The following is a 25,068-nucleotide window of genomic DNA, read 5'->3' on the forward strand; positions in this document are numbered from 1 at the left end:
CTCGCCCTATGGTAGAGCATTCTGAGCTCATATTGGTCTGATCAGCCACAGTCTGACACCCTGTAACTTGCCCCAAACATAGTGATGCCATTGTGGTCCTCCTCAAGAACAAAGGAAAACTGCCAACTACCACAGAAGTGCTGCTCAAAATGTTTGTTGTGTTGAGAACCTTCATCTCTGCCATTGGCCTTTCTGGGGACTCTGCTGATGCATGAGATTGCTAAGTCAAAGAATATGGCCAGTTTGGTCATTTTTCTTGCATAATTCAAAAACTGCTCTCCAGAATGGTTGGAGCAGGTCGTAACTCCACCAACAGTTTATGCATACCTGTCTTCACCCAGCCCCTCTACCACTGATTGTTCCCATTTTCGGTCATCTTTGCCAATTTTCATGGTTTGATATAAAAATCAAGTGCTGTTGTAATTTATATTTTCTTTGGGATTTAGAGCATATTTTCAAATGGCTATTCATAGTTTGAGATTCTTCTCTTGAAAAACTGTTTACTCATATTATTTGATCATTTCTCTATTAGGTAATGGCTTTTGTGTTATTCCCTTATACAGCATATCTTGGATGTATATGGTATGTGACTTTGTGTTTGCAGACGATTGCGCATTCAAAGCAGCCTCTGAGGCTGAGATGCAACGAGGTATGAATTGATTCTCTGCTACTTGCACTAATTTTGGCCTAACAATGAACACCAAGAAAACAGAAGTTCTCTACCAGCCAGCATCACACCATCCATATGTAGAATCACCGGTTACCACAAAAGGTAATCAAAGCAATCAGTGACAGGTGATTCAATTATTTATCTCACTATACAATTTCTACTCTTATTCTATTTCTATTAAAATTAGTTACAACAAAAGGTATTTAATTTTGTGTTCTACACACTGTCTATTTTGTCTTTCATGATTTCCTCTGCCTTTTGATTGGTTAAGAATTCTCCCCTGAGGGGGGTGGAGCCAAGATGGTGGCTGGAAAGCAGGGACTTGCATGAGCTTCCCCCCCAGGTCCCTGCAAACACCTATAAAAATGGCTCTGAACAAATTCTAGAACTGCAGAACCCACAAAATAGCAGAGGGAAGCAGGACTCCATCCCAGGACAGCCTGGATGGTCACTGGTTAAGGTCTATCACACATACAGCTGGTAGCAGAGTGGAGCAGAGCCCAGCATGGGCTGTGCCTGGACCGACCAGACCTGGAGCCAGGTGGAACAGGCCCAGCACCCTGAATCAATGAGATGTGGCAGTTACCGGACTTCTCAACCCACAAACACCAAAGACAACAGAGAAGATTAGTTGGAAAAGCTGTGGGGACAGAGTGAAAGGAGTTTGCAGTTTGGCCACTGTGCCAGGGGCATCAGAGGTGGTGCAGCTCTGAGGACAAAACCACAGCTGCAGTTCCTTCAGGCCCCAGGCCCACCTGGTGGGAGGAATTAAGTGGTGGATCAGAGCCAGAGGGCAGAGCCTGCTTAAGATCTGAGTCGTGGTCTGGGTTGGTGGTTCTTGTGGGAGGAGGAGTGCTGGTGTGGCATAGCTTGCTGTGTACAAATAGCTCTGGAAGCAACAGCACATTCCCTCAAGCTTGGAACAAAGTAATCTCTACTCTACAAGCAGTCATACCCTGTCGAAAAACTCAAGGGTCAAGTAGTTGGTTGGGAACATGGCCAAGCGGCAAAAACGGAATCAGATTCAGAGTCAGACTTTGAAATCTTTCTTTGGTGACAAAGAAGACCAAAACATACAGCCAGAAGAAGTCAACAAAGTCAAAGAGCCTACATCAAAAGTATCCAAGAAAAACATGAACTGGTCTCAGGCCATGGAAGAGCTCAAAAAGCATTTGGAAAAGCAAGTTCGAGAAGTAGAGGAAAAATTGGGAAGAGAAATAAGAATGATGCAAGAAAACCATGAAAAACAAGTCAATGACTTGCTAAAGGAGACCCAAAAAATACTGAAGAAAACAACACCTTAAGAAATAGACTAACTCAAATGGCAAAAGAGCTCCAAAAAGCCAATGAGGAGAAGAATGGCTTGAAAGGCAGAAATAGCCACATGGAAAAGGAGGTCCAAAAGACCACTGAAGAAAATACTACCTTAAAAATTATATTGGAGCAAGTGGAAGCTAGTGACTTTATGAGAAATCAAGATATCAAGAAATAGAACCAAAGGAATGAAAATGTGGAAGACAATGTGAAATGTCTCATTGGGAAAACCACTGATCTGGAAAATAGATCCAGGAGAGATAATTTAAAGATTATTGGACTACCTGAAAGCCATGATCAAAAAAAGAGCCTAGATATCATCTTTCAAGAAATTATCAAGGAGAACTGCCCTGATATTCTAGAGCCAGAGGGTAAAAGAGAAATGGAAAGAATCTACTGACCACCTCCTGAAAAAGATCCCAAAAAGAAAACTCCTAGCAATATTGTTGCCAAATTCCAGAGCTCCCAGATTAAGGAGAAAGTACTGCAAGCAGCCAAAAAGAAATAATTTGAGTATTGTGGAAACACAATCAGAATAATACAAGATTTAGCGGCTTCTACATTAAGGGATCGAAGGGCTTGGAATCTGATATTTCAGAGGTCAATGGAGCTAGGATTAAAACCAAGAATCCCCTAGCCAGCAAAATTGATTATCATGCTCCAAGGCAAAATACAGATTTTCAGTAAAATAGAGGACTTTCAAGCTTTCTCAGTGAAAAGACCAGAGCTGAATAGAAAATTTGACTTTCAAACACAAGAATCAAGAGAAGCATGAGAAGGTAAACAAGAAAGAGAAATCACAAGGGACTTACTAAAGTTGAACTGTTTTGTTTACATTCCTACATGGAAAGATGATGTGTATGATTCATGAGACCTCAGCATTAGGGTAGCTGAAGGGAATATACATACATATATATATATATATATATATATATATATAGACAGGGGGCACTGTGTGAGTTGGATATGAAGGGATGATATCTAAAAAATCAAATTAAGGGGTGAGAGAGGAATATATTGAGACAGGGAGAAAGGGAGAGATAGAATGGGGTAAATTATCTCACATAAAAGTGGCAAGAAAAAGCAGTTCTGTAAGGAGGGAATTGGAGGCAGGCAAGGGGGAATGAGTGAATCTTGCTCTCATTAGATTTGACCTGAGGAGGGAATAACATACACACTCAATTGGGTATCTTACCCCACAGCAAAGAAGGAAGAAGGAGATAAAAAGGTGAGACGATAGAAGGGAGGGCAGACAGGGGGAGGAGGTAATCAAAGGCAAACACTTTTGACAAGGGACAGGGTCAAGGGAGAAAATTGAATAAAAGGGGACAGGATAGGAGAGAGGGAAATATAGTCTTTCACAACATGGTTATTTTTGGGAGTGTTTTGCATAATGATATATATGTGGCCTATGTTGAATTTCTTTCCTTCTTAGAGAGAGTGGGTGGGGAGGGAAGAGGGGAGAGAATTTGGAACTCAAAAGTTTTAAAAACAGATGTTCAAAAAAAGTTTTGGCATGCAACTAGAAAATAAGATGTACAGGCAATGGGGCATAAACATCTATCTTGCCCTACAAGAAAGTAAGGAAAAGGGTATGGGGGGGGGAGTGGGGTGACAGAAGGGAGGGCTGACTGAGGAATGGGGCAATCAGAATATATGCCATCTTGGAGTGGGGGGGAGGGTAGAAATGGGGAGAAAATTTGTAATTCAATCTCTTCTGAAAATTAATGCTGAAAACTAAAAATATTAAATAAATAAATAAATAAATAATGAAACTCCAAAAAAAAAAATAAAAAAGAATTCTCCCTTGAGCCAGAGTTTAGACTGCAGTTTGGGTTGGTTTTTGTTACTGTTTTTAATCAGAAAGAGTGCCCTTTTCTCCGGAACCTTATGATCTGGGGATACATTTCAGACCATGACTCATTAGTAATATAACAAAATAACCCTGCAGAATTCCAGTGAGGAAAACCTCTGTTAGCTACAATCCAACTGATCTGCATCAATAAAGTCCCTAGAAGTTCATTTCCCATCTTCAAGTTCCCACATTCAGACCCAAATCATAACAGAATAGGTCCATGCCATGAATTGAGTAGAATTGCCAACTTCCAGCTGTGTGCTGGTTTTTCTGCTTCATCCCCTGCTTATCTGCCTGTATACCTACATCCCTCACCCCCAGAACTTTGAACCTTCTTATGGAGGACCAAGGCCCCTCTCTTCCACTTCTTTCTACTAAAGCAGGGAAGTTGGCACTTTAAAAATATGAAAAAAGAAATAACGGGTGTTTTTGGGGCCACTCATGATCAGATTGAAAATTAAATTAGTGTAGATGTCCTGTTCCACAAGGGTTCCATCACAACCTGAAAGTACCATACAGATCTAGATCAAGAAGCAGATCTAGAACCCAAGGGGGCCTTAGAGGCCACTTGGTTTAACCCCTTAATTTCATGGATTAGGAAGCTCAGGACCAGTGATGAGAGTGACTTGCCAGGTGGTAAGGGACAATCACATGGCTAGTAAGTTATAAGCTTAGATCCAAACTTGGGTCTCATTGACCTCAGATTTAGTGCAAGAATCTTCCCTTGTGCTATATCCTTCCAACTGCAAGTTCCCCTGAAAATAGTCCAAACCCCAAAATAAGATCTTGAAGAGAAAAGGATTTGCAGAGAAACACATGATAATAACACTCATAACTGACCATGAGGTAGAGAAGATGTATGACGAACACTTGGACCATCACTGTATTTCCCAGAGCATGAGGGTGAGCAGATGTCAGGGAAGACTTACCTGGGAACAGAATGCGGCTGATCATGCCAGGCATCACCATGAGGAAGAGGGGCAGCAGCTTCAGGTAGGTGCACAAGATGCAGCCAGCCTTCACATGGGACAGGTTCTTCCCTGAGAGGCACCTCTGCACAATTATCTGCCAGGGAAACAGAAAGTGTCAATAGTGAAGGATCCCAGGGCTCCCTTACTCAAGTTAAAATGCCCCCTTGCCTACAGAGGGCGATGTAGCCTGATCCTCATTTCAGGTAATGGGTAGAAGTTCCAGGTAGGCAGCCTTCAGCTCAGCCTAAGAAACAATGTTCTAGCAATTGAGCTGTCCAGCACTCCAGCACTGGAATGGACAGCCTAGGAGGTAGGTAGTGAGTTCCTCACCACAGGAGATATTCAATCAGAAGATGGACAACCTTAAATCTCCCATGACCCCTCTTCCCCCAGCTGCTCAGCTGAGAACCTTAAAAACCTCATATTTCATAGGATAAAAGGGAAGGCATTCACTCTGAGCTCCCTCTTCTCCCCTCTTTTTCATCTCCTATCACTCAGGTTCCTCCCTTAAGCCTATCTCATAGGCTGAAGTGGCCTTAATGCTTACCAAGATAAACCCCTCCACCTGCTCAAGTGATCCCATTTTTTACTATCTCTTCTAACACATTGCCCCCCTCTCTGTCATCCCCACTGTTTCAATTATTTTCCATTTCTCTCTGTTTACTGGCTCATTTCCTACTGCCTACAAACATGCCTAGGTCTCCTTTATGCTGAAAAAACCCTCACTTGATCATTATATCCCTACTGCTGTAGAGGACAGCACCTTGTGCCCAGTTCCTCAGGCTCCCATTCCAGCAGTCATCCTGGACTCCTCACTTTCTCTCCCCCTGCCATGTCCAAGCTGATGCCAAGTCCTGTCCATTTCACCTGTGCAGCATCTCTCAGATACAGCCCCTTCTCTCCTCTCACACTGCCACCCCTCTAGAACATACCCTTAACATCTCATACCTGGATAATTGCAGTAGCTGCTGGAGGCTCTGCTCATGTGAAGTCTCTCTCTAGTCCAACCTCTATTTGTCCACTAAAGTGATTTTCTTAAAGTACAGGTGCAACCATGTCACCCCCTACTCAGTAAACACTAATGGGTCCCCATTGCTGCTAGGATCAAATACAAAATGCTGTCTGGCATTCAAAGCTCTTCATCACCTAGCCTCCTCCTACCTTTTCAGTCTTCTCACCTTGTACATCCCACCCATGTTCTCTTCCATCCAGTGGCCCTGGCCTCCTAGCCCTCCCACAAACATGACCCTCCATATCTCAGGTCTGGGCACTTCCTCTGGCCTATCCCCTGTGCCTGGAATGTTCTCCCTCCTCCTACTGAACTTCCTGACCTCCTTCAAATACCAACTAAAATGTATCCTTCTACAGGAAGCCTTCCTAGACACTATTTTTAAAAAAAATTTATTTAATATATTAAGTTTTCATCATTGATTTTCACAAGAGTTTGAATTACGAATTTTCTCCCCATTTCTACCCTCCGTCCCACTCCAAGATGGCATATGTTCTGGTTGCCCCATTCGTCAGTCAGCCCTTCCTTCTGTTACCCCACTCCCCTCCCATCCCCTTTTTCCTTACTTTCTTGTAGGGCAAGATAAATTTCTATTTCCATTGCCTGTGTATCTTATTTCCTAGTTGCATGCAAAAACTTTTTTTTGAACATCTGCTTTTAAAACTTTGAGTTCCAAATTCTGTCCCCTCTTCCCTCCCCACCCACTCTCTCTAAGAAGGCAAGCAGTTCAATATGGGACACATGCATATCATTGTGTATAACCCTTCCACAATACTCATGTGAAAGACTAACTATATTTTGCTCCTTCCTAACATATTCCCCCTTTATTGAATTTTATCCCTTGACCCTGTCCCTTTTATAAAAGTGTTTCTTTTTGATTACCTCCTCTCCCTAACTGCCCTCCCTTCTGTCATCCCTCCCTTTTATCTTCTTCCTCCTTCTTTCCTGTGGGGTAAGATACCCTATTGAGTGTGTATATTATTCCCTCCTCAGGTCAAATCCAATGAGAGCAAGATTCACTCATTCCCCTTCACCTGACCCCTCTTCCCTTCCTACAGAACTGCTTTTTCTTGCCACTTTTATGTGAGATAATTTACCCCATTCTATCTCTCCCTTTCTCCCTGTCTCAATATATTCCTCTCTCACCCCTTAATTTGATTTTTTTAGATATCATCCCTTCATATCCAACTCACACAGTGCCCCCTGTCTATATATATGTATATTCCCTTCAGCTACCCTAATGCTGAGGTCTCATGAATCATACACATCATCTTTCCATGTAGGAATGTAAACAAAACAGTTCAACTTTAGTAAGTCCCTTGTGATTTCTCTTTCTTGTTTACCTTCTCATGCTTCTCTTGATTCTTGTGTTTTAAAGTCAAATTTTCTATTCAGCTCTGGTCTTTTCACTGAGAAAGCTTGAAAGTCCTCTATTTTACTGAAAATCTGTATTTTGCCTTGGAGCATAATACTCAATTTTGCTGGCTAGGGGATTCTTGGTTTTAATCCTAGCTCCATTGACCTCTGGAATATCAGATTCCAAGCCCTTCGATCCCTTAATGTAGAAGCTGCTAGATCTTGTATTATTCTGATTGTGTTTCCACAATACTCAAATTGTTTCTTTCTGGCTGCTTGCAGTACTTTCTCCTTAATCTGGGAGCTCTGGAATTTGGCAACAATATTGCTAGGAGTTTTCTTTTTGGGATCTTTTTCAGGAGGTGATCGGTGGATTCTTTCCATTTCTCTTTTACCCTCTGGCTCTAGAATATCAGGGCAGTTCTCCTTGATAATTTCTTGAAAGATGATATCTAGGCTCTTTTTTTGATCATGGCTTTCAGGTAGACCAATAATTTTTAAATTATCTCTCCTGGATCTATTTTCCAGATCAGTGGTTTTCCCAAAGAGACATTTCACATTGTCTTCTACTTTTTCATTCCTTAGGTTCTGTTTTATAATATCTTGATTTCTCATCAAATCACTAGCTTCCACTTGCTCCAATCTAATTTCATTATTATTTATTTATTTAATATTTTTAGTTTCAGCATTGATTTCCACAAGAGTTTGAATCAAAAATTTTCTCCCCATTTCTACCCTCCCCCCACTCCAAGATGGCATATATTCTGATTGCCCTGTTCCCCAGTCAGCCCTCCCTTCTGTCACCCTACTCCCACCCATCCCCTTTTCCCTTACTTTCTTGTGGGGCAAGATAGATGTTTATTCCCCATTGCCTGTATATTATATCTTATTTCCTAGTTGCATGTAAAAACTTTTTCTTTGAACATCTTCTTTTAAAACTTTGAATTCCAAGTTCTCTCCCCTCTTCCCTCCCCACCCACCCTCCCTAAGAAGACAAGCAATTCAACACAGGCCACATGTGAATCATTATGCAAAATCCTTCCACAATACTCATGTTGTGAAAGACTAACTATATTTTGCTCCTTCCTATCCTATCCCCCTTTATTCAATTTTCTCCCTTGACCCTGTCCGTTTCATTTCTTTTTACAAATGTATACACACACACACACACACACACACACACACACATAAACATGTGTATATATATATATATATATATATATATATATATATACATACATATATATGTGTATATGCATATTCCCTTCAGCTACCTAATACTGAGGTCTCATGAATCATACACATCATCTTTCCATGTAGGAATGTCGACAAAACAGTTCAACTTTAGTAAGTCTGTTGCAATTTCTTTTTCTTGTTCTTTTTCTTGATTACCTTTTCATGCTTGTCTTCATTCTTGTGTTTGAAAGTCAAATTTTCTGTTCAGCTCTGGTCTTTTCACCGAGAAAGCTTGAAAGTCCTCTATTTTATTGAAAATCCATATTTTGCCTTGGAGCATGATACTCAGTTTTGCTGGCTAGGGGATTCTTGGTTTTAATCCTAGCTCCATTGACCTCCAGAATATCATATTCCAAGCCCTTCGATCCCTTAATGTAGAAGCTGCTAGATCTTGGGTTATTCTGATTGTGTTTCCACAATACTCAAATTATTTCTTTCTGGCTGCTTGCAGTATTTTCTCCTTGATCTGGGAGCTCTGGAATTTGGCGACAATATTCCTAGGAGATTTCTTTTTGGGATCTATTTGAGGAGGTGATCGGTGGATTCTTTCAATCTCTATTTTGCCCTGTGGCTCTAGAATATCAGGGTAGTTCTCCTTGATAGTTTCTTGAAAGATGATATCTAGGCTCTTTTTTTGATCATGGCTTTCAGGTAGTCCAATAATTTTTAAATTATCTCTCCTGGGTCTATTTTTCAGGTCAGTGGTTTTTCCAATGAGATATTTCACGTTGTCTTTCATTTTTTCATTCCTTTGGTTCTGTTTTATAATATCTTGATTCCTCATCAAGTCACTAGCTTCCACTTGCTCCAATCTCATTTTTAAGGAAGTGTTTTCTTCAGTGGTCTTTTGGACCTCCTTTTCCATTTGGCTAATTCTGCCTTTCAAGGCATTCTTCTCCTCATTGGCTTTTTGGAGCTCTTTTGCCATTTCAGTTAGTCTATTTTTTAAGGTGTTGTTTTCTTCAGTATATTTTTCAGTATTTTTTTGGGTCTCCTTTAGCAAGTCATTGACTTGTTTTTCATGGTTTTCTCACATTCTTCTCATTTCTCTTCCCAATTTTTCCTCTACTTCTCTAACTTGCTTTTCCAAATCCTTTTTGAGCTCTTCTATGGCCTGAGACCAGTTCATGTTTTTCTTGGAGGCTTTTGTTGTAGGCTCTTTGACTTTGTTGACTTCTTCTGGCTGTATGTTTTGGTCTTCTTTGTCACCAAAGAAAGATTCCAAAGTCTGAGACTGAATCTGGGTGCGTTTTTGCTGCCTGGCCATGTTCCCAGCCAACTTACTTGACCCTTGAGTTTTTCAGTGGGGTATGACAGCTTGTAGAGTAAAGTGTTCTTTGTTCCAAGCTTGAGGGAATGTGCTGTTGTTTTCAGAGCTATTTGGACACAGCAAGCTCTGTCACACCAGCGCTCCTACTCTTGAAAGAACCACCAACATGGACCACAACTCAGATCTTAAGCAGGCTCTGCCCTCTGGCTCTGATCTGCCACTTAATTCCTCCCAGGTGGGCCTGGGGCCAGAAGCAACTGCATCTGTAGCTCTGTCCTCAGAGCTGCACCACCTTCAACGCCCCCAGGGCGGTGGCCAAACCTCGAACTCCTTCACTGTCTCCCCACAGCTTTTCCCACTAACCTTCTTTATCGTCTTTGGTGTTTGTGGGTTGAGAAGTCTGGTAACTGCCACAGCTCACTGATTCAGGGCATCAGGGCCCGCTTCTCCCACCCCCCAGTCTTTCTGCTCCTGGTGCAGCCCACGCTGGGCTCTGCTCCCCCTGCTCCCAGTGCCCAGCTCTGGGTGATAGACCTTACCCAGTGACCATCCTGGCTGTCCTGGGCTGGAGCCCTGCTTCCTTCTGCTATTTCATGGGTTCTGCAGTTCTTCTCTGTTGTCTTTGGTGTCTGGTAACTGCCACAGCTCATTGACTCAGAATGCTAGGGCCTGTTCCACCCAGCTCCCAGTCTGGTTGGTCCAGGCGTGGTTCACTCTGGGCTCTGCTACACTCTGCTCCCAGCACTGTGCGTGATAGACTTTACCCAACGACAACTAAGCTGTCCTGGGCTGGAGCCCTGCTTCCCTCTGCTATTTTGTGGGTTCTGCAGTTCTAGAATTTGTTCAGAGCCATTTTTATAGGTGTTTGGAGGGACCTGGGTGGGGGAGCTCATGCAAGTCCCTGCTTTCCAGTCACCATCTTCCTCAACACTCTTAATCCCAGGTTCTTCCCTCTGTTAATTATCTCCAATTAACCTGCAGACAGCTTGTTTGTGTGTAGTTGTTTGCATGTTGTCTCCCCCCACTAGACTGTGAGCTCCTTGAGGATGGGGATTTTTTGCCTCTTTTTGTACCATGAATGCTTAGTATAGTTCCTGGTATATAGTAGGTGTATAATAAATGTTTATCGACTAGCTGGTTGTGGCATCAGAGCATCTGGGTTCAAATCCCATCTCTTACAACTACTCCACATGTGACCTCAAGCAAACATTTAAATGTCTCTGAGCACTGGTTTCCTCATCTGTAAAATGAAGGTATTGGACTCTATGATCAGTGTGATCCTCTGAGTTTTGCTGCTGATAGGGGGACATGATAAAGGGCAGATCGTGGTCCAAATGATGGGAGAAAGGGGAGGAGAACAATGACCTTGCCTTTCACAAATATTTGTGCAGAAAAAGGCTGAATTCAAGGTAGGGAAGGGAAATGAGGAAATAATTTTTGAGAACATGGAGTACAGGCTGAAAATATGGTTTAAAGGGAGTTTTAGATGAATTAACGTATGATTATTGCATACTGGCTCATTGAGGCAAGCTGTGGATGCTTGTGGACACATTCCTAAACTTCTGAGGTTAGTGTCCTGAAAGACAACCATAAAATCATCACAAACTACCTCTTGTTGCTTCTAATCAGAGAAAGACTTCAGAGCTGAATGAGTCTGACCCTGGGGGGAATTATAGCCATCATTCTGTGACAATCTTTCTGTTTGGGATTCTTAATTGTGTGACATTGGGCAGGTCCTTTCCCATATCTAGACCTGTTTCCCCTCTGCAAGATGAAGAGGATCTTAGGAGACTCTAAATTTATGATCCCATGAAATTTGAACTGTAGCTGAATAAAAACATGAAGAAATGAGTGTGTATGTATTCAAGAAGATAGGGAAAAGAGAAAAGTGTGTGTACGTGTGTGTGTGTATAAAGGAAGAGAAGGTAAGGGAAAGAAGAAAGGAAGAAGAAGGACGAGAGAAAGACAGGGAGAAGAAGAAAAAGGAGGGATAGAGGAAGGGAAAAGTGAGAAAAGATGAAGTCAAAAAGGAAACAGAGAGAGGAAAAGAAAAGGAGAAGTTGAGGAAGTGAAGTGTAATAGATCTTTGAAAACTGGAATTTGGTGTCTGTTAGTTATTGGTCTGCTTGTTTCCTAGAAAATAGAGCTTTTCAAAAGAGGAGTGGGATATCTCAGGAGCCAGATAGTGCCCCATCACTGAAGATATTCAAGCAAAGACTGGATTGTTGGCCAACTCAGCTCTGAGATTCTGTGACTCAGTGCCTCAGTGGTTCTGTTCCCTCCTTCCTCTCACTTCACTTTGTATTCATGGTGCTATTGACTTCTTAGTTTCACTGCCACTTTGACATTGCAATATTGATATCTGAGTCCTTGGCTCCATCTCTCACTCCCTGGATAGCTGTGACCTTTGGCAAGCCATTGCCCTTCTGTGGGCTTTAGTTTTCTTCTTTGTAAAATAAAACTGTTCGTTTTTGCCCTGCCTCCCTCAAAGCATTCTTGGGACTTTCAAATGAAAGACTGATTGGGAAATACTTTTGAAAGAACAAAGTTTTTTTTGTACAAACAAGGACATCATCTTTTTCTCAGGTAGCCTGAAAAAGCACTGGCCTTGGAGTCAGCTTTGGGTTCAATTTTTTATTTCCAGAAAGCAATCAAGGTCAAGTGACTTACCCGGGGTCATGCAGGGGTTCAATTTCATCTCTTCAACTCAATTTACCTCAACAAATAATTATGAAATGCCCACTGTGTGCTAGTCTCTAGGGACATAGAGTTGAAAATGGATCAGTCCCTCTGCTCAAGGAGTTTCCATTCTTCTCAAGGGATGCACCCAAGTAAGGCAAGGCAAAGTATACACAAAGGAATTTCCAATGGTAGAGAGCAGTTAACAAGATGAGGGCCAGGAAAGGTCATGAGCAGAGCTTTGAAGGAAGCCAGGATTTCTAAGAGGCAGGTGAGGCAGGGAGGGCATGAGGCATGTCTTACACACACCTTCTGGGTGATCTTGGGCAAATCCCCTAAGCTCTCTAAGCCAGTTTATTTATCTGAATAATGAAGGGGTTGAAGTGTACAGTGGGATGACCACTGGCTTTGGGGTCAGAGACTTGGGTTTGAATCCTGCCTCTATCTTTCACTAGCCATATGACTCTGGGCAAGTCACTTAACCACTCCAGGCCTCAGTTTTCCTATTGGTAGAGGAGGTGGCTGGGCTGGAAGATCTCTAAGGTCCCTTCCAGTGCTAGGTCTAGGATCCCATTCTTTCTATTGTGTAGAGAAACGTGAAATGACCCTTAGGTCTCTCCTCTCTCAGGGACTTCTCACCTGGTCTGCACACCAGTACCAAACAGAAACTAGGTGCATTCCAATGAAGATTCCTGGCCATGGCAGTTCACCAGTGATGGGATCCTGGAAGAGGTGGAAGGAGTCTGCTTTGGGCATGTAACATTCTGGGTTCAGAGTTACATTGTTGTCTGTGATGACAGATGGGATGGCTTTCATGTACTTCTCAGTGAAGGCTTCATACCCTCCTACTTCTGCAAAAGCTAAAAAACATCAGGGAAAAGTTAACTCTCAGTGTTCAATGGGAGCCAAGAGGCCACATCAGGTGAACCTGTCCTCACACCATGATAATTATGTCCATTTACAAATGTAGTGTCCCAAACCTATTGTCCCTCCAACTCTTCTCCCTGGCAAAAGCCTTTCCTGATCCCCTCCAGGTCATCCTGTTTCCCACCTCAAATTATCTTGTATCATGGCATTCCTGTTTGTTCTTGAGTTAATTAGCACCTCTCATTATACTGTCCCTGTGCTTAGCATAATGCCTGGCACACAGCAGGTGCTTAATAAATGTTTATTGACTGAGTGATATAGGTACAAGAAGGTTTCATCATAGGCCACTGATGCACTATGGACTTTGTTAGCACAAGACCACTTCGTCAGGGCCACCAAGCCCCAACAGTAGACAGAGTACTATGAAGTCCCACAGTAGGGCCTACACTCTCCCAGAAAGCATAGATGATTGGACAAGTTTTCCCTAAACCATTTTCTGAACTCTAACCCTAGACAGGGACTATGTAACTCACAATTAGACTTTCATGGTGTACTCTCATACCTCTCCAAAATAGCAATTATGTGGAAAAGATAAAGCAATGTTATCTGTCTCCACTGTGTAGGACACCAAGAACCCATACAAGGCAAAAACTCAATGAAATACTAACAGAGAAGGCTAATATTTACTCCCATGCTATGCTCACCCAGAACACCCTCCCTCGCCTCCCACCAAGCAGCAAAGCTGAACAAGTCTACTCACGGGCTTGCAACAGAACTCAACTATACATTCTGCCACCTTCCTCCATGCTGCCAAGGAGAACCAAGCTAAAGAAACTTGATCAGGTTGTGATAGAAGCAAGGGGGATCATGGCAACATCAAGGAGAGGTGCCACAACAGAGTTTCAGCAGACAATGGGGCAAAACATTTGTGTGTGTGTGTGTGTGTGTGTGTGTGTGTGTGTGTGTGTGTGTGTGCATGTGTGTATGTGTGTTCGGGGGCAGGGGGAATTTGTCCATTCCATTAAACCTGAGGGAAAGAACAAACTGGGGAAAAATCTGTTTTCCTAGAAGTCATCTGAAGCAAATATTAGTGAACTATGAATTGCCCAGTGTGGGAGGATATTGAGACAGCTTTGAGGGCCAGCTCCCAGAGAAATTGCCATCAAAGGGAAAGGAGTCAAAAAGTGAGCAATAGAGGAAAAAAAGAGAAAAAAAATGAATTAACCAAAATCTCAGGAAGAAGAAAAATCAATAAAGGCCTTGAGTAGAAGCAAATTGACCAATAAGAAATATATTAATAATAGAAGGGAAAATGGTCCCCAGTCACCAAAAAACATTCAGGCATCTATTTATACACACTGCCAGATAAGGAGGAAATGAATCTTTTTTAAGGGTGTGTTTGACTTTTCCGCATGGAGACTGGCATGCATTGGTAGGAGAGTAGGACCCAGGTTCCAGGGGGCAGGGAATGTTTGGTTTTTCATGATTTGTCTTATCTTGATTAAAAGTTATTATTTCTGCATTTGTCTTCTATTGAGTAAATGTTATGATTATTATTGCACTTGCCTTGCTGTTCAGGTAAAATTTTGTGTTTACAAATTAATGGTGTCATGGTAACTAATTTAGTATAAATGGGAAGTGAACCAGATGGTACGCATATAGCGTTGCATATAGCAGAAATATATACATGTACACACACAAACGCACACCAGTCTTACCCTTAGGACGGAGATAGGGAGAGAGAGAGAGAAGGAAGGAGAGATAGACAGAGACAGAGAGAGACTGGCCACACCTTTCTGAACATTACCCTAACATACTAAAGTGGAGATAGGTGGAATAAGCAATCCATCCCTGGAACAAGAGAAAACCTGGGGAGAGCTGGTATTTGAGACCACACGTGGGCCCCGGCTAATTATAGATGTAGGACTGGAAAGACCCTCAGAGGTCAACTAGTCCAATGCTGTCATTTTACAGAAAAAGACACTGAGGCAAAGAGAGTGGAAGTGACTTGGCCTGGATCACAGAGTTAAATGCCAAAGCTGGTATTTGAATCTATGTCCAGCGCCCTCTCTACTAGACCACACTGATCTCCCTGATAAAGTGAACTCTTCATCTCCTCCCTAGAGTCCTTTACTGCTAAAAGCACAGATTTCTAGAGAGCAGGAATAGAAACCCCAGAGGACAGGGACAGACAGACAGAGGCAGGAACAGGCTCCTTGGGTCCTGGATCTCATCCAACACCTCCCACTGCTGAGGGCCACCCTCTATCTGCCAGGGAGGTCTCTGCCCACCCTTGGCTCTACTTACCAAAGCCAGTAAGGATGAATGCACTGACCAGCATAATGACCATCTGCAGGGAATCAGTGTAAATCACAGAGGCCAAGCCACCTGCCAAGGATGAGGAGAGAAATGAGGACGTTTGGATTCCAGGGGAAGGAGCACATTGCAGTAACACAGAAACCATTGTTGCTTTAATGTTGTGTATCTCTTCTCTCATCTCCCTGCACTCCTGGCTTTTTTCCATGGCTTGGGCTCACCCACCTCGAAGAGTCCTTTGGTCTTGTGTCCCCCTGGTTCTCCTCTCTTATATCTTCATGCCCTGACCCAATACATTTCCACAATGGCCAGGAATCATGTATGATCTGGTATAGTACATGTAGCAGTGACCATGGAGTCATTGCTGGGTTGAAATCCTGCCTCTGGCCCTTATTAGCTTTGTGGCCCAGGACAAGTCACATGAACTCTGTGATTCTCAGTTTCTTCTTCTATAAAAGTGAAGATAATAGTAACAGTATTATACATGGAGAGAAAGGTGCATTAGGGGTCTGAGGACCTGGGTTCAAATCTGTACTCTGTCAAATCAATCAAGGAATTCATCAATAGGTATTCATTAAGCACCTACTGTTTACTAGGCATTAACCTGTCTTGCCTTGGACAGGTACATTCACCTCTCCAGGCCTTAGTTACTCTCTTATAAAAGAAGGGAGTTGAAACTTAAGAGCCCTAACGTCCCTTCTAGCTCCCCATCTATGGTCTCACTTGTAGTGCCCAACTCACCCAGGGCTGTTGTGATGCTCAGTAAGACAGTGTGAAGCCCTATGTACCTGTCAGTTGTTGGTATCCATGAGATTTAGAGCCTCCAGGACCACTACGTGAAACCCCATTTTGTCACAGAGGGAGAAACTGAGGCTCAGAAAAGGGCACTGACCCACCTGAAACCACCCAGGTAGAAGAGGTGGAATTTGGAACTAAGCACCATAAATCCAGATATGTGCTCTTTGTATGATGCTGCATTGCCGGGACTGTTTGGGTTGGTTTGACCTTTTAGGTTGAACCTGGCATTCAGTGTGTGCATGTGTGTGCGTGTGTGTGTGATGCTTCTGGGTCCCCTTTCAGTGAGCATTCACTTGCTGCCTTGGACTGTACACACCTGACCCTTCCCCGCCTTCCTCTAAAACCTTGACCCCTGCTCTTTGGCCCCCCTCTCCAAACCACAGATGTCCAGGTCCCAGCAACTAGGTCATGGGGCTGCATTCTTTTGGGTTGGGCTGTATCCAGGTCAGAGATTGGCAATGAATAGGTGCTGTGTCCTTGTAGTATAGACCCATAGGATTGTGACTCAATGATCCCAGAAGTCCCTGGCTGCTCTACAACCTTTGTTTTACAGGTGAGGAAACTCAGGCTTGGAGAAGTATCCTGACTTGCCCAACATCTCACAAAAGCAGAACCAGCATTTGAACCCAGGCCTCCTACTGCCTTCCATTATACCACAGTCCTTCCTCCTTATCTTAGTAACAGAAGCACAGAATCTCAGAGCGGCAACAGACCTCAGTGGCCATTGAGTCTGGCCCATGCCTCACCCCCCCCCCCCCGCTCAAATACCTACAATAATATTCCTGACACATGATGATGCAATCTCTGCTTGAGGATCTCCAGTGATGGTGCACTCACTACCTCTGGAGGCAGGCTGTCCTACCTTGGGGCAGCTCTCACAGTCACAAAGTTCCCTCATCCATTCAGCCCAGATTTGCCTCCTCACAATGTCCCCTTATTGTTTTTGGTTCTGCCTTGTGGGGCAAAGCAAAACAGACCAGTCTAATCCCTCTGCTCCATGACACCCTTTCAAATGCTTGAAGTTAGGGATCATGGACCCCCTAAGTCTTCTCCCTTCCTGTCTAAACACCCCAAGTTTATTCAATCAGACTTTCTATGGTAGACACTCTCTTGGGGAGTCCAGGGTCCTAGAGGGCAGTGCTCAGATAGAGAGTCCCCAGCAGAGGCTGAAGGATTCGCCTGCAATAGTGAAGATCCCCGTGATGACCAATAAGAGGAAGATGGCTACGTAAAGATCCAAACCGAGGGCCAAATTGATGAATATGGCTCCTGAAAACATGTCCACCTGGGAATGAGAAAAGATGTCAAGATCAAGAAGAAAAGAGGCTCATGGCTGCTGAGGGGCTAATGATTACAGGAGATAGAAATTCCCCCAGGTTGGAGACCTGGACTCTGAGTCAGAATCTGTGTCTTGTCCTGGCTATGCCACTGTATTACTGTGCAACCTTGAGGAAGTCTCCTTCCCTCTCCGGACTTCACTTATCTCATCTGTACAAAGAGAGGCATAGACTAAGATGATGGAGAAGCAGTGTAGCATTCTATTGGAAAGTGGACCTGATTTGGAATCAGAAGATTTGCCCTTGCACCCTGGCTCTCTGACTTAATGCCTGGATGGTCTTGGCTATTGGCTTCTCCTCCCTGGGTCTCAGTTTTCTTCTCTGTAAAATGGGGAGGTCAGACTAAGATGATTAGAAAGTTATGGAGTTCAGAGGACTACACAGAATTGGGAATCCCAAGACTTGAGTTTGAATCCTGGCTCTGTGATTTACTCTCTCTGCGATCTTCCTGACACTCTACTTCAGCTTTCTCATGCGTAATATGAGGAATTCAGTTTTGCTGGATAGTTGATCCTTGGTTGTAGTCCCAGCTCTTTTGCCCTTCGGAATATTATATTCCAATTTCTCCTGTCTTTTAATGTGGAAGCTGAGAGATCCTGCGTGATCCTTACTGTAGTTCCATGATATTTGAATTGCTTCTTTTTGGCTGCTTGCAGTATTTTCTCCTTTAGTTTATAGTTCTGAAATTTGGCTATAATATTTTTTGGTGTTTTCAGTTTGGGATCTCTTTCAGGGGGTGATCGGTGAATTCTTTCAATGACTATTTTGCCCTCTGGTTCTAGGACCTCTGGGCAGTTGTCTTTGATAATTTCTTCGAAGATACTGGCAAGGCTCTTTTTTCATCGTGGATTTCCGGTAGACCAATAACTCTTAAATTGTCTCTCCTGGATCTATTTTCCAGGTCAGTTGTTTTCCCAATCAGATGTTTCACATTTTTTTTTCTATTTTTTCATTCTTTACATTTTGTTGTACTACTTCTTGGTGCCTCATAGATTCATTAGCTTCCACTTGCTCAACTCTAATTTTTAATGAGTTAGTGTTTTCATTTTGCTTTTGAGTCTCCTTTTCCAATTGGTTGATTTTGCCTCTCAGGGTGTCATTTTCTCTCTCTAGATTCTGAATCTCTGTAGCCATTTCACCAATCTTTTTTTCCATATTTTCTTTCAGCTCCCTAATTTGGTTTTTAAAATCCTCCTTTAGCTCTTCCAGCAGTGCTTTTTGGGCTGGTGACCAGTTCATATTACCTTTTGAGGTATCCGATGTATCTACAGTGTCATTGCTGTCCCTCTCCATATTGGTATTTTGATCATTCCTGTCTCCATAAAAAGAATCTATTGTCCTCGGTTTTTTTGTTATGTTCTTCTTCATGTTTGTTGGTTTGCCTTTTCCTGGCTTTACAACAAATATCTGCCTTTGGGGCTCAGGGTTCTCTGTCCCAGCTTTCTCATTCTGGGGATTGTGAGTCTAGAATTATAGTCTTCAGTTTCCTGAGGTGTGGGGGAGGGGTCTGGCTCCCTGACGTCTCACTCCATATGGGTGCTCTCCAGCACTGTTGCTCTTCAGCAATGGTCTCAGCTGTTTGTTGTTTGAGCGGATGTGTGGCACTTCCCCTGGCGGAGCAAGATTACACCTGGGCTCCTGGTGTTGACCCCTGCCGGCTCTGCCCCTCTGGGACTAATGAACTTCTACTATTTGACCACTGAAGCCCCACATCTTTCTCCTCTGTTCCAGATTTCTTTTTTTTTCCCCGAGGAATTCCCTGGGTGGGGGCAGGAGGGATTAGAGCCGTTTACCTGGCCATTATGTCTCCCGGAAGTCGCATTTCATTCCTTCAGGCTGCAAGCCTCAGGAGTATGTGTTTTCCTGGCTGGTGGTTTTGCGCTGCCTCTCCTCGCTTCCACAGACTGCCATCCTGTGTTGGGAGGCCTGGGGATCTCTGCTGGCTTCAGGCACCCAGCTTTCTCCCAGCCTGTCTCCCACGTGAATTTCCTGGCCGGCCGCTTCCACTTTGGTCTGGAGCAGCTCCCCACATCGAGCCCTCTCCGAGCCTACAGATTTGTGCCTTCGGCCTTTCGGACAATTTTACCTAAATTAATCTATCTATTCAGTGCCATACCAATCGAACTACCAAAAAATTATTTTATGGAGCTGAACAAAATTATAACAAAATTCATCTGGAAAAACAAGAGGTCTAGAATATCTAGGGTATTAATGAAAAGAAATGCTAGAGAAGGTGGCCTAGCCATACCACATATTAAACTGTACTATTGAGCAGCAGTCATCAAAACTACCTGGTACCAGCTAAGAAACAGGGGTGTGGATCAGTGGAATAGGATAGGAATAAAAGACGGAGAAGCCAACAACTATAGCAATCTACTCTTTGATAAACCCAAAGAGACCAGCTTCTGGGCTAATAATTCACTATTTCACAAAAACTGTTGGGAAAATTGGAAAATGGTAGAACAGTAACTGGGCATAGACCAATATGTTACACCATACACCAACATAAAGTCAAAATGGGTTCATGATTTGGGAGTAAAGGCTGATACTATAAGTAATTTGGGAGAGCAAGGAATAGTTTACCTATCAGATTTATGGCAAAGAAAAGAATTCATGACCCAACAAGAGACAGAGAGCATTACAAAATGCAAAATGGATAATTTTGATTATGTTAAATTGAAATGTTTTTGTATAAAAAAGCCAATGCAACAAAAATTAGGAGGGAAGCAGAAAATTGGGAGAAAATCTTTACAACTGGTATCTCTGATAAAGGCCTCATTTCTAAAATATACAGGGAACTGAGCCAAATATATAGGAATACAAGCCATTCCCCAGTTGAGAAATGGTCAAAGGATAAGAACAGGCAGTTTTCAGAGTGAGAAATTAAAGCTATCTATAGGCATATGAAAAAATGCTCTGGATCACTATTGATTAGAGAAATGCAAATCAAAACAACTCTTAGATACCACATCTCTCCTGTCAGATTGGCTAAAATAACAAAGCAGGAGGATGATAAATGCTGGAGAGGATGTGGGAAAATTGGAACATTGTTACATTGCTGGTGGAGTTGTGAGATGATCCAGCCATTTTGGAGAGTAATTTGGAACTACGTCCAAAGGGCCATAGGAATGTTCATACCCTTTGACCCAGCAATACCACTTCTAGGGTTGTATCCCAAAGAAATCACACAAGCGGGAAAAGGACCCATATGTACAAGGATATTTATAGCGGCTCTTTTTGTGGTAGCCAAGAATTGGAAGTCAAGGGGATGCCCATCAATTGGGGAATGGCTGAACAAGCTGTGGTATATGAAGGTAATGGAATACTATTGTGCCATAAGAAATGGGGATGATATGGACTTCGTAACAACCTGGAAAAACCTACACGACATAATGCTGAGTGAGAGGAGCAGAGCCAGGAGAACATTGTACACAGATATAGGGATTCCGTGAGGACCAACCCTGACAGACTTTGCTCTTCTCAGCAACACAAGGTGCAGGCACAACTCCAAAGGACTCATGATGGAGAATGCTATCTACATCCAGAGAAAGAACTATGAAGTTTGAATGCAGATTGAGGCACACTTCATGCTCGCCTTTTTCTCTTCATTTTTGTTTTTGTTTTTGGGTTTTTTTTTGGTTCTGTTTCTTCATTCTCATGACTCATTCCATTGGTCATAATTCTTCTCCGCAACTTGACTAGTGTATAAATTAATTCAATGCGAAATTATTCGTGGTAGTTATATGAGATTCCATGCCGTCTTGGGGAGGGAGAGGGAAGGGAGGGGAGACAATCTGGAACTCAAAATTATGTAGAACCCTCTGTTGTAAACTAAAACTAAAAATAAATATTAAATAAAAAAAGATGAGGAATTCAGACTCAGATGATGGGGAAGTAGAGGGAAAAGCCCTGAGTTGGGAGGAGGAAGGCCTCCATTTGAAGCTCAGCTCTGTCTGTTACTACCCAAGTCTCTTCTCCTTTAGAAGCCTCAGGTTATTCATTTGTGAAGTGAAGGAGCTGGATGTGGTGATACCTCTAGCTTCATTTTCCATGAATGCTTCAACACTTGCAGAATGAGTGATGTTGTCTGTGGGTGGTCTCTCCACCATTCCAGAAGGCAGCGCCTCTGTGCCTCAGTAGACAGGTTTTGACAGGTTGTATTGGCTGAAACAAATTCAGTTCTTGTGCAGTATACTTAGACTTATAGGTCCCCTTCCTGATGTGATGGGGATGCAGCAGGATGATAGATAGAGGCCTTGAATGGACTGGTAGGAACCTCAGAGGTCCCCTAGTCCAAAGCCCTTGTTTCCCAGAGGAGGAAATGGAATTTCTGAGAATTTGAGTGATTTTGCTCAAAGTCACACAGCTGAGAAAGCACAACTCTAAGCCCAGCCTTCTTTCCCTGACATCTTAGTGGCCACGAGACCTAGGAATTTTTGTGGTTCAGTCATTTTTAATCGTGTCCAACTCTTTATGACCCCACTTGGGGTTTTCTTGGCAAAGATACTGGAGCAATTTTCTATTTCCTTCTCTACCTCATTTTACAGATGAGGAAACTGAGGTAAACAGGGTAAATGACTTGCCTAGGGTCACACAGCTAGTAAGTAGCTCAGACCAAACTCAAACTCAAGTAGATGAATCTTCCAGACTCCAGGGCCTTGCTAAGTGCACCATGGCACCATCTGACAGCCCTAGACCTATGAATGCTGTGTTACAGGGGTGGGCAACCTGCAGCATCAAGGCCACATGTGGCCTTCTATGTCCTCAAACGCAGCCCTTTGACAGAATTCAAACTTCCCAGAACAAATCCCCTTAATATAAGCATTTGTTCTGTAAACTCAGACTCAGTTAAAAGGACCTAGAAGACCAAATGTGGCCTCAAGGTTGCAGGTTCCCCACCCCTGTCTGTTTTAAATAGTGAGCAGGACACCCACACAACGGAGAAATGTGCAGCGAATTAGAGGTCCCAGTCTCTCACTGGAGACCCTGCATGTGGAGCTCTGAGACTCTATGAAGCAGGGTAGCATGGTGGAGAGAGCCAGATAGCCGTGGGTGCCAGTCCTGTTCCTGTCCCACAGGGGCTCTGTATGTCAGACCACTTCTTCTCTTAGTGCTTCCAAGAACTTTCAAGGACTCTAAGTCACAAAGAAGTTGCACTGATGGAAGGAATTTCCACACTAGAAGTTCCTCACATAAGTGGAGACCCCATTCTCCCCTCCTCCCACCAAGAAAGAAGTGACATCAAATGTATGAGTGGACATTATTTCAGGATAGCATTTCATTCAGTTGTATCACTGAATAAAAAATAACATGTGTCATGAGGAAGGTGGGAGCTGTGGGGATGGCCGGGCCTCCCAACACACCCTTGGTTCTGGCCGAGTCCTGATCCAGCTCAGAGAATTATGACTTTGTGATTAGAAGCTCACTACTGGTCCCTCCATCCCCCACTTATCCCTGCCCTTTGAAATGTCCATTAGCAGCTAAAACATCTGTAAGAGTTCTCTCCATCCTGAGAAATTACTTTACTACTTTTGTTTCCCAACTCTGCATGTCTTAACAGAAAGAAAAAAACTAATCTCAGAGATCATCGGGTGCCAGCTCCATATTTAACAGAAGAGGAAACTGAGTCAGACAGAGATGTCAGACAGACTTGGCCAAAGTCAAACAGCCAATGAGTGACAGGGTCAGGATTTCAAAATTTAAGTCTTTGGGTCCCAATCTCAAGGGCTCTGGTACATGGTCTTCACCATTCAATGTGCCCTCCCAAATAAACCTCCTTTTATTCTGCTTATACTCTGTGACCTTGGATGAGTTCTCAGTCTGTACCTTTCCCCCATCTGTAAAAGGACAAGAGCCAGTGGACTCTTAGCTCCTTGCCAGCTCTAGGATGATGCTGTGAAAATATTAAAGTCACATTGGAGTCTGTGGCTTAATTAGTAAACCCAATGAGAATCTCTTATCACCCAGGGCAGAAAAAAGTGAGCAAAAGGTCATGTCTTTGAGATTAACAGCTATTAAAACCTCTCACCACAAGCTGAGGCAAAGGCGAACTTCCATATGTGTGGCTGCCATTCCAACATTATCAGTGGGGAGCTGCCATTCAAGGCCTCCCACAATCTGGCCTCACCTGCCTGTCCAATCTTATCACTCCTCTTCCCCACTATGAACCTTTAGCCCCAAGAAGACCAAGCACCTCCCCACCCCAACTGACTCCCACCTCCACACCTTTGCTCATACTGTTAAGCTGAAAACTGGAAGGGGCTTCAGAGCATCATCTTGTCCTTTTTGCCAAGAGGCCCAACTTTGCTCAGAATGTCCTCCTTTGATGTCTCCTCTTTCCCTATTAATGTCCAATGCTCTATTCTGGAGAACCTGTTTCTTACCTCTGCCCAGAATTACAAAATGCAAGAATTCATAGCACAGGAATGCAACCCATAAACCAGGGGTTCTAAATCTGGGGTCCATGCATGAATGATAGTTGGATAGATAGATAGATAGACACAGAGACAGACAGACAGACAGATAGATAGATAGATAAATGAATGGATAGATGGGTTTCCTTTGCAACCATATGCATCTCATGCTATGCATTTCAAAGCTGAGTCTGAGAAGGGGTCCCAAGCCTTCACCAGACTGACCATCCTAAGGGGGCACAGCACCAAGAAGGTTAAAAGCCCCTGCCATACCTGAATGTGAACCCCCATCTCAATGGACCCTCCAAGTGTTCCTTTAGGCTCTGCCTGAAGACACCCCATTCTCCTTTGGTATACTCTGTTAAGCAGTTATTCCCTCTATCACCCCAGCATCTGCCTTTCTGTGTCTTCCTCCCATTCTTCCTGCTTCTGCCCATGGGGCCAAGCTGAACAAGGCTAATGTTTCTTCTTTCTGTCAAGTGAGTTTACTCCTTATCTCTTCCGATAGAACCTAAGTTCAGTGAGGGAGAGCACTGCTTCATTTCTGTCTCTGTGGCTGGAGTACCCAACACATACCCTGGATGCCACTGGCTAGGGCAGAAGTGATAGGGGCTATCGGTTCCCTAGGGTGTCCTGACTCTGCTATTTCTGCCTGCTTACCCTGTAAAGCTACATTGTGCTTTATAAGTCAAGAAGATTGAAATAGGTCCCATAAGCTCTGACTAGCTGTGTGACATAGAGGATCTCATTTGGCCTCTCTAGACCTCAGATTCCCCCATCTGTAAATGGCGGGGATTGGATGAGATGGCCTTTAAGCTCTGACATTCTATGAGTCTAGAAATGCCCAGACATGTGGTCTGGGCAGTTGTCTGCTCCGTCAAGAAGAGGAGACCTCAGTGCCAACTGAAGTTAGTCTGCAGGAGGGATCTGATTTCTTCTCCTTGGCTAGAAGGAAATGCTAGATGCGGTAAAGAAGG

General features: G+C 43.4%; 1 protein-coding gene across 1 annotated transcript in view; it reads right to left on the reverse strand.

The window, feature by feature from the left end:
• LOC118855542 (solute carrier family 5 member 4-like) overlaps positions 1-25,068 on the reverse strand; it is a 57,340-nt gene that overhangs the window by 20,306 nt on the left and 11,966 nt on the right. Inside the window, 4 exon segments of the mRNA XM_036765665.1 lie at positions 4,769-4,904; positions 13,000-13,220; positions 15,535-15,615; positions 17,521-17,626. Coding sequence (XP_036621560.1) covers positions 4,769-4,904; positions 13,000-13,220; positions 15,535-15,615; positions 17,521-17,626 — 544 coding nt within the window.

Source organism: Trichosurus vulpecula, chromosome 1 (assembly GCF_011100635.1).
Source record: "Trichosurus vulpecula isolate mTriVul1 chromosome 1, mTriVul1.pri, whole genome shotgun sequence".
NCBI lineage: Eukaryota > Metazoa > Chordata > Mammalia > Diprotodontia > Phalangeridae > Trichosurus > Trichosurus vulpecula.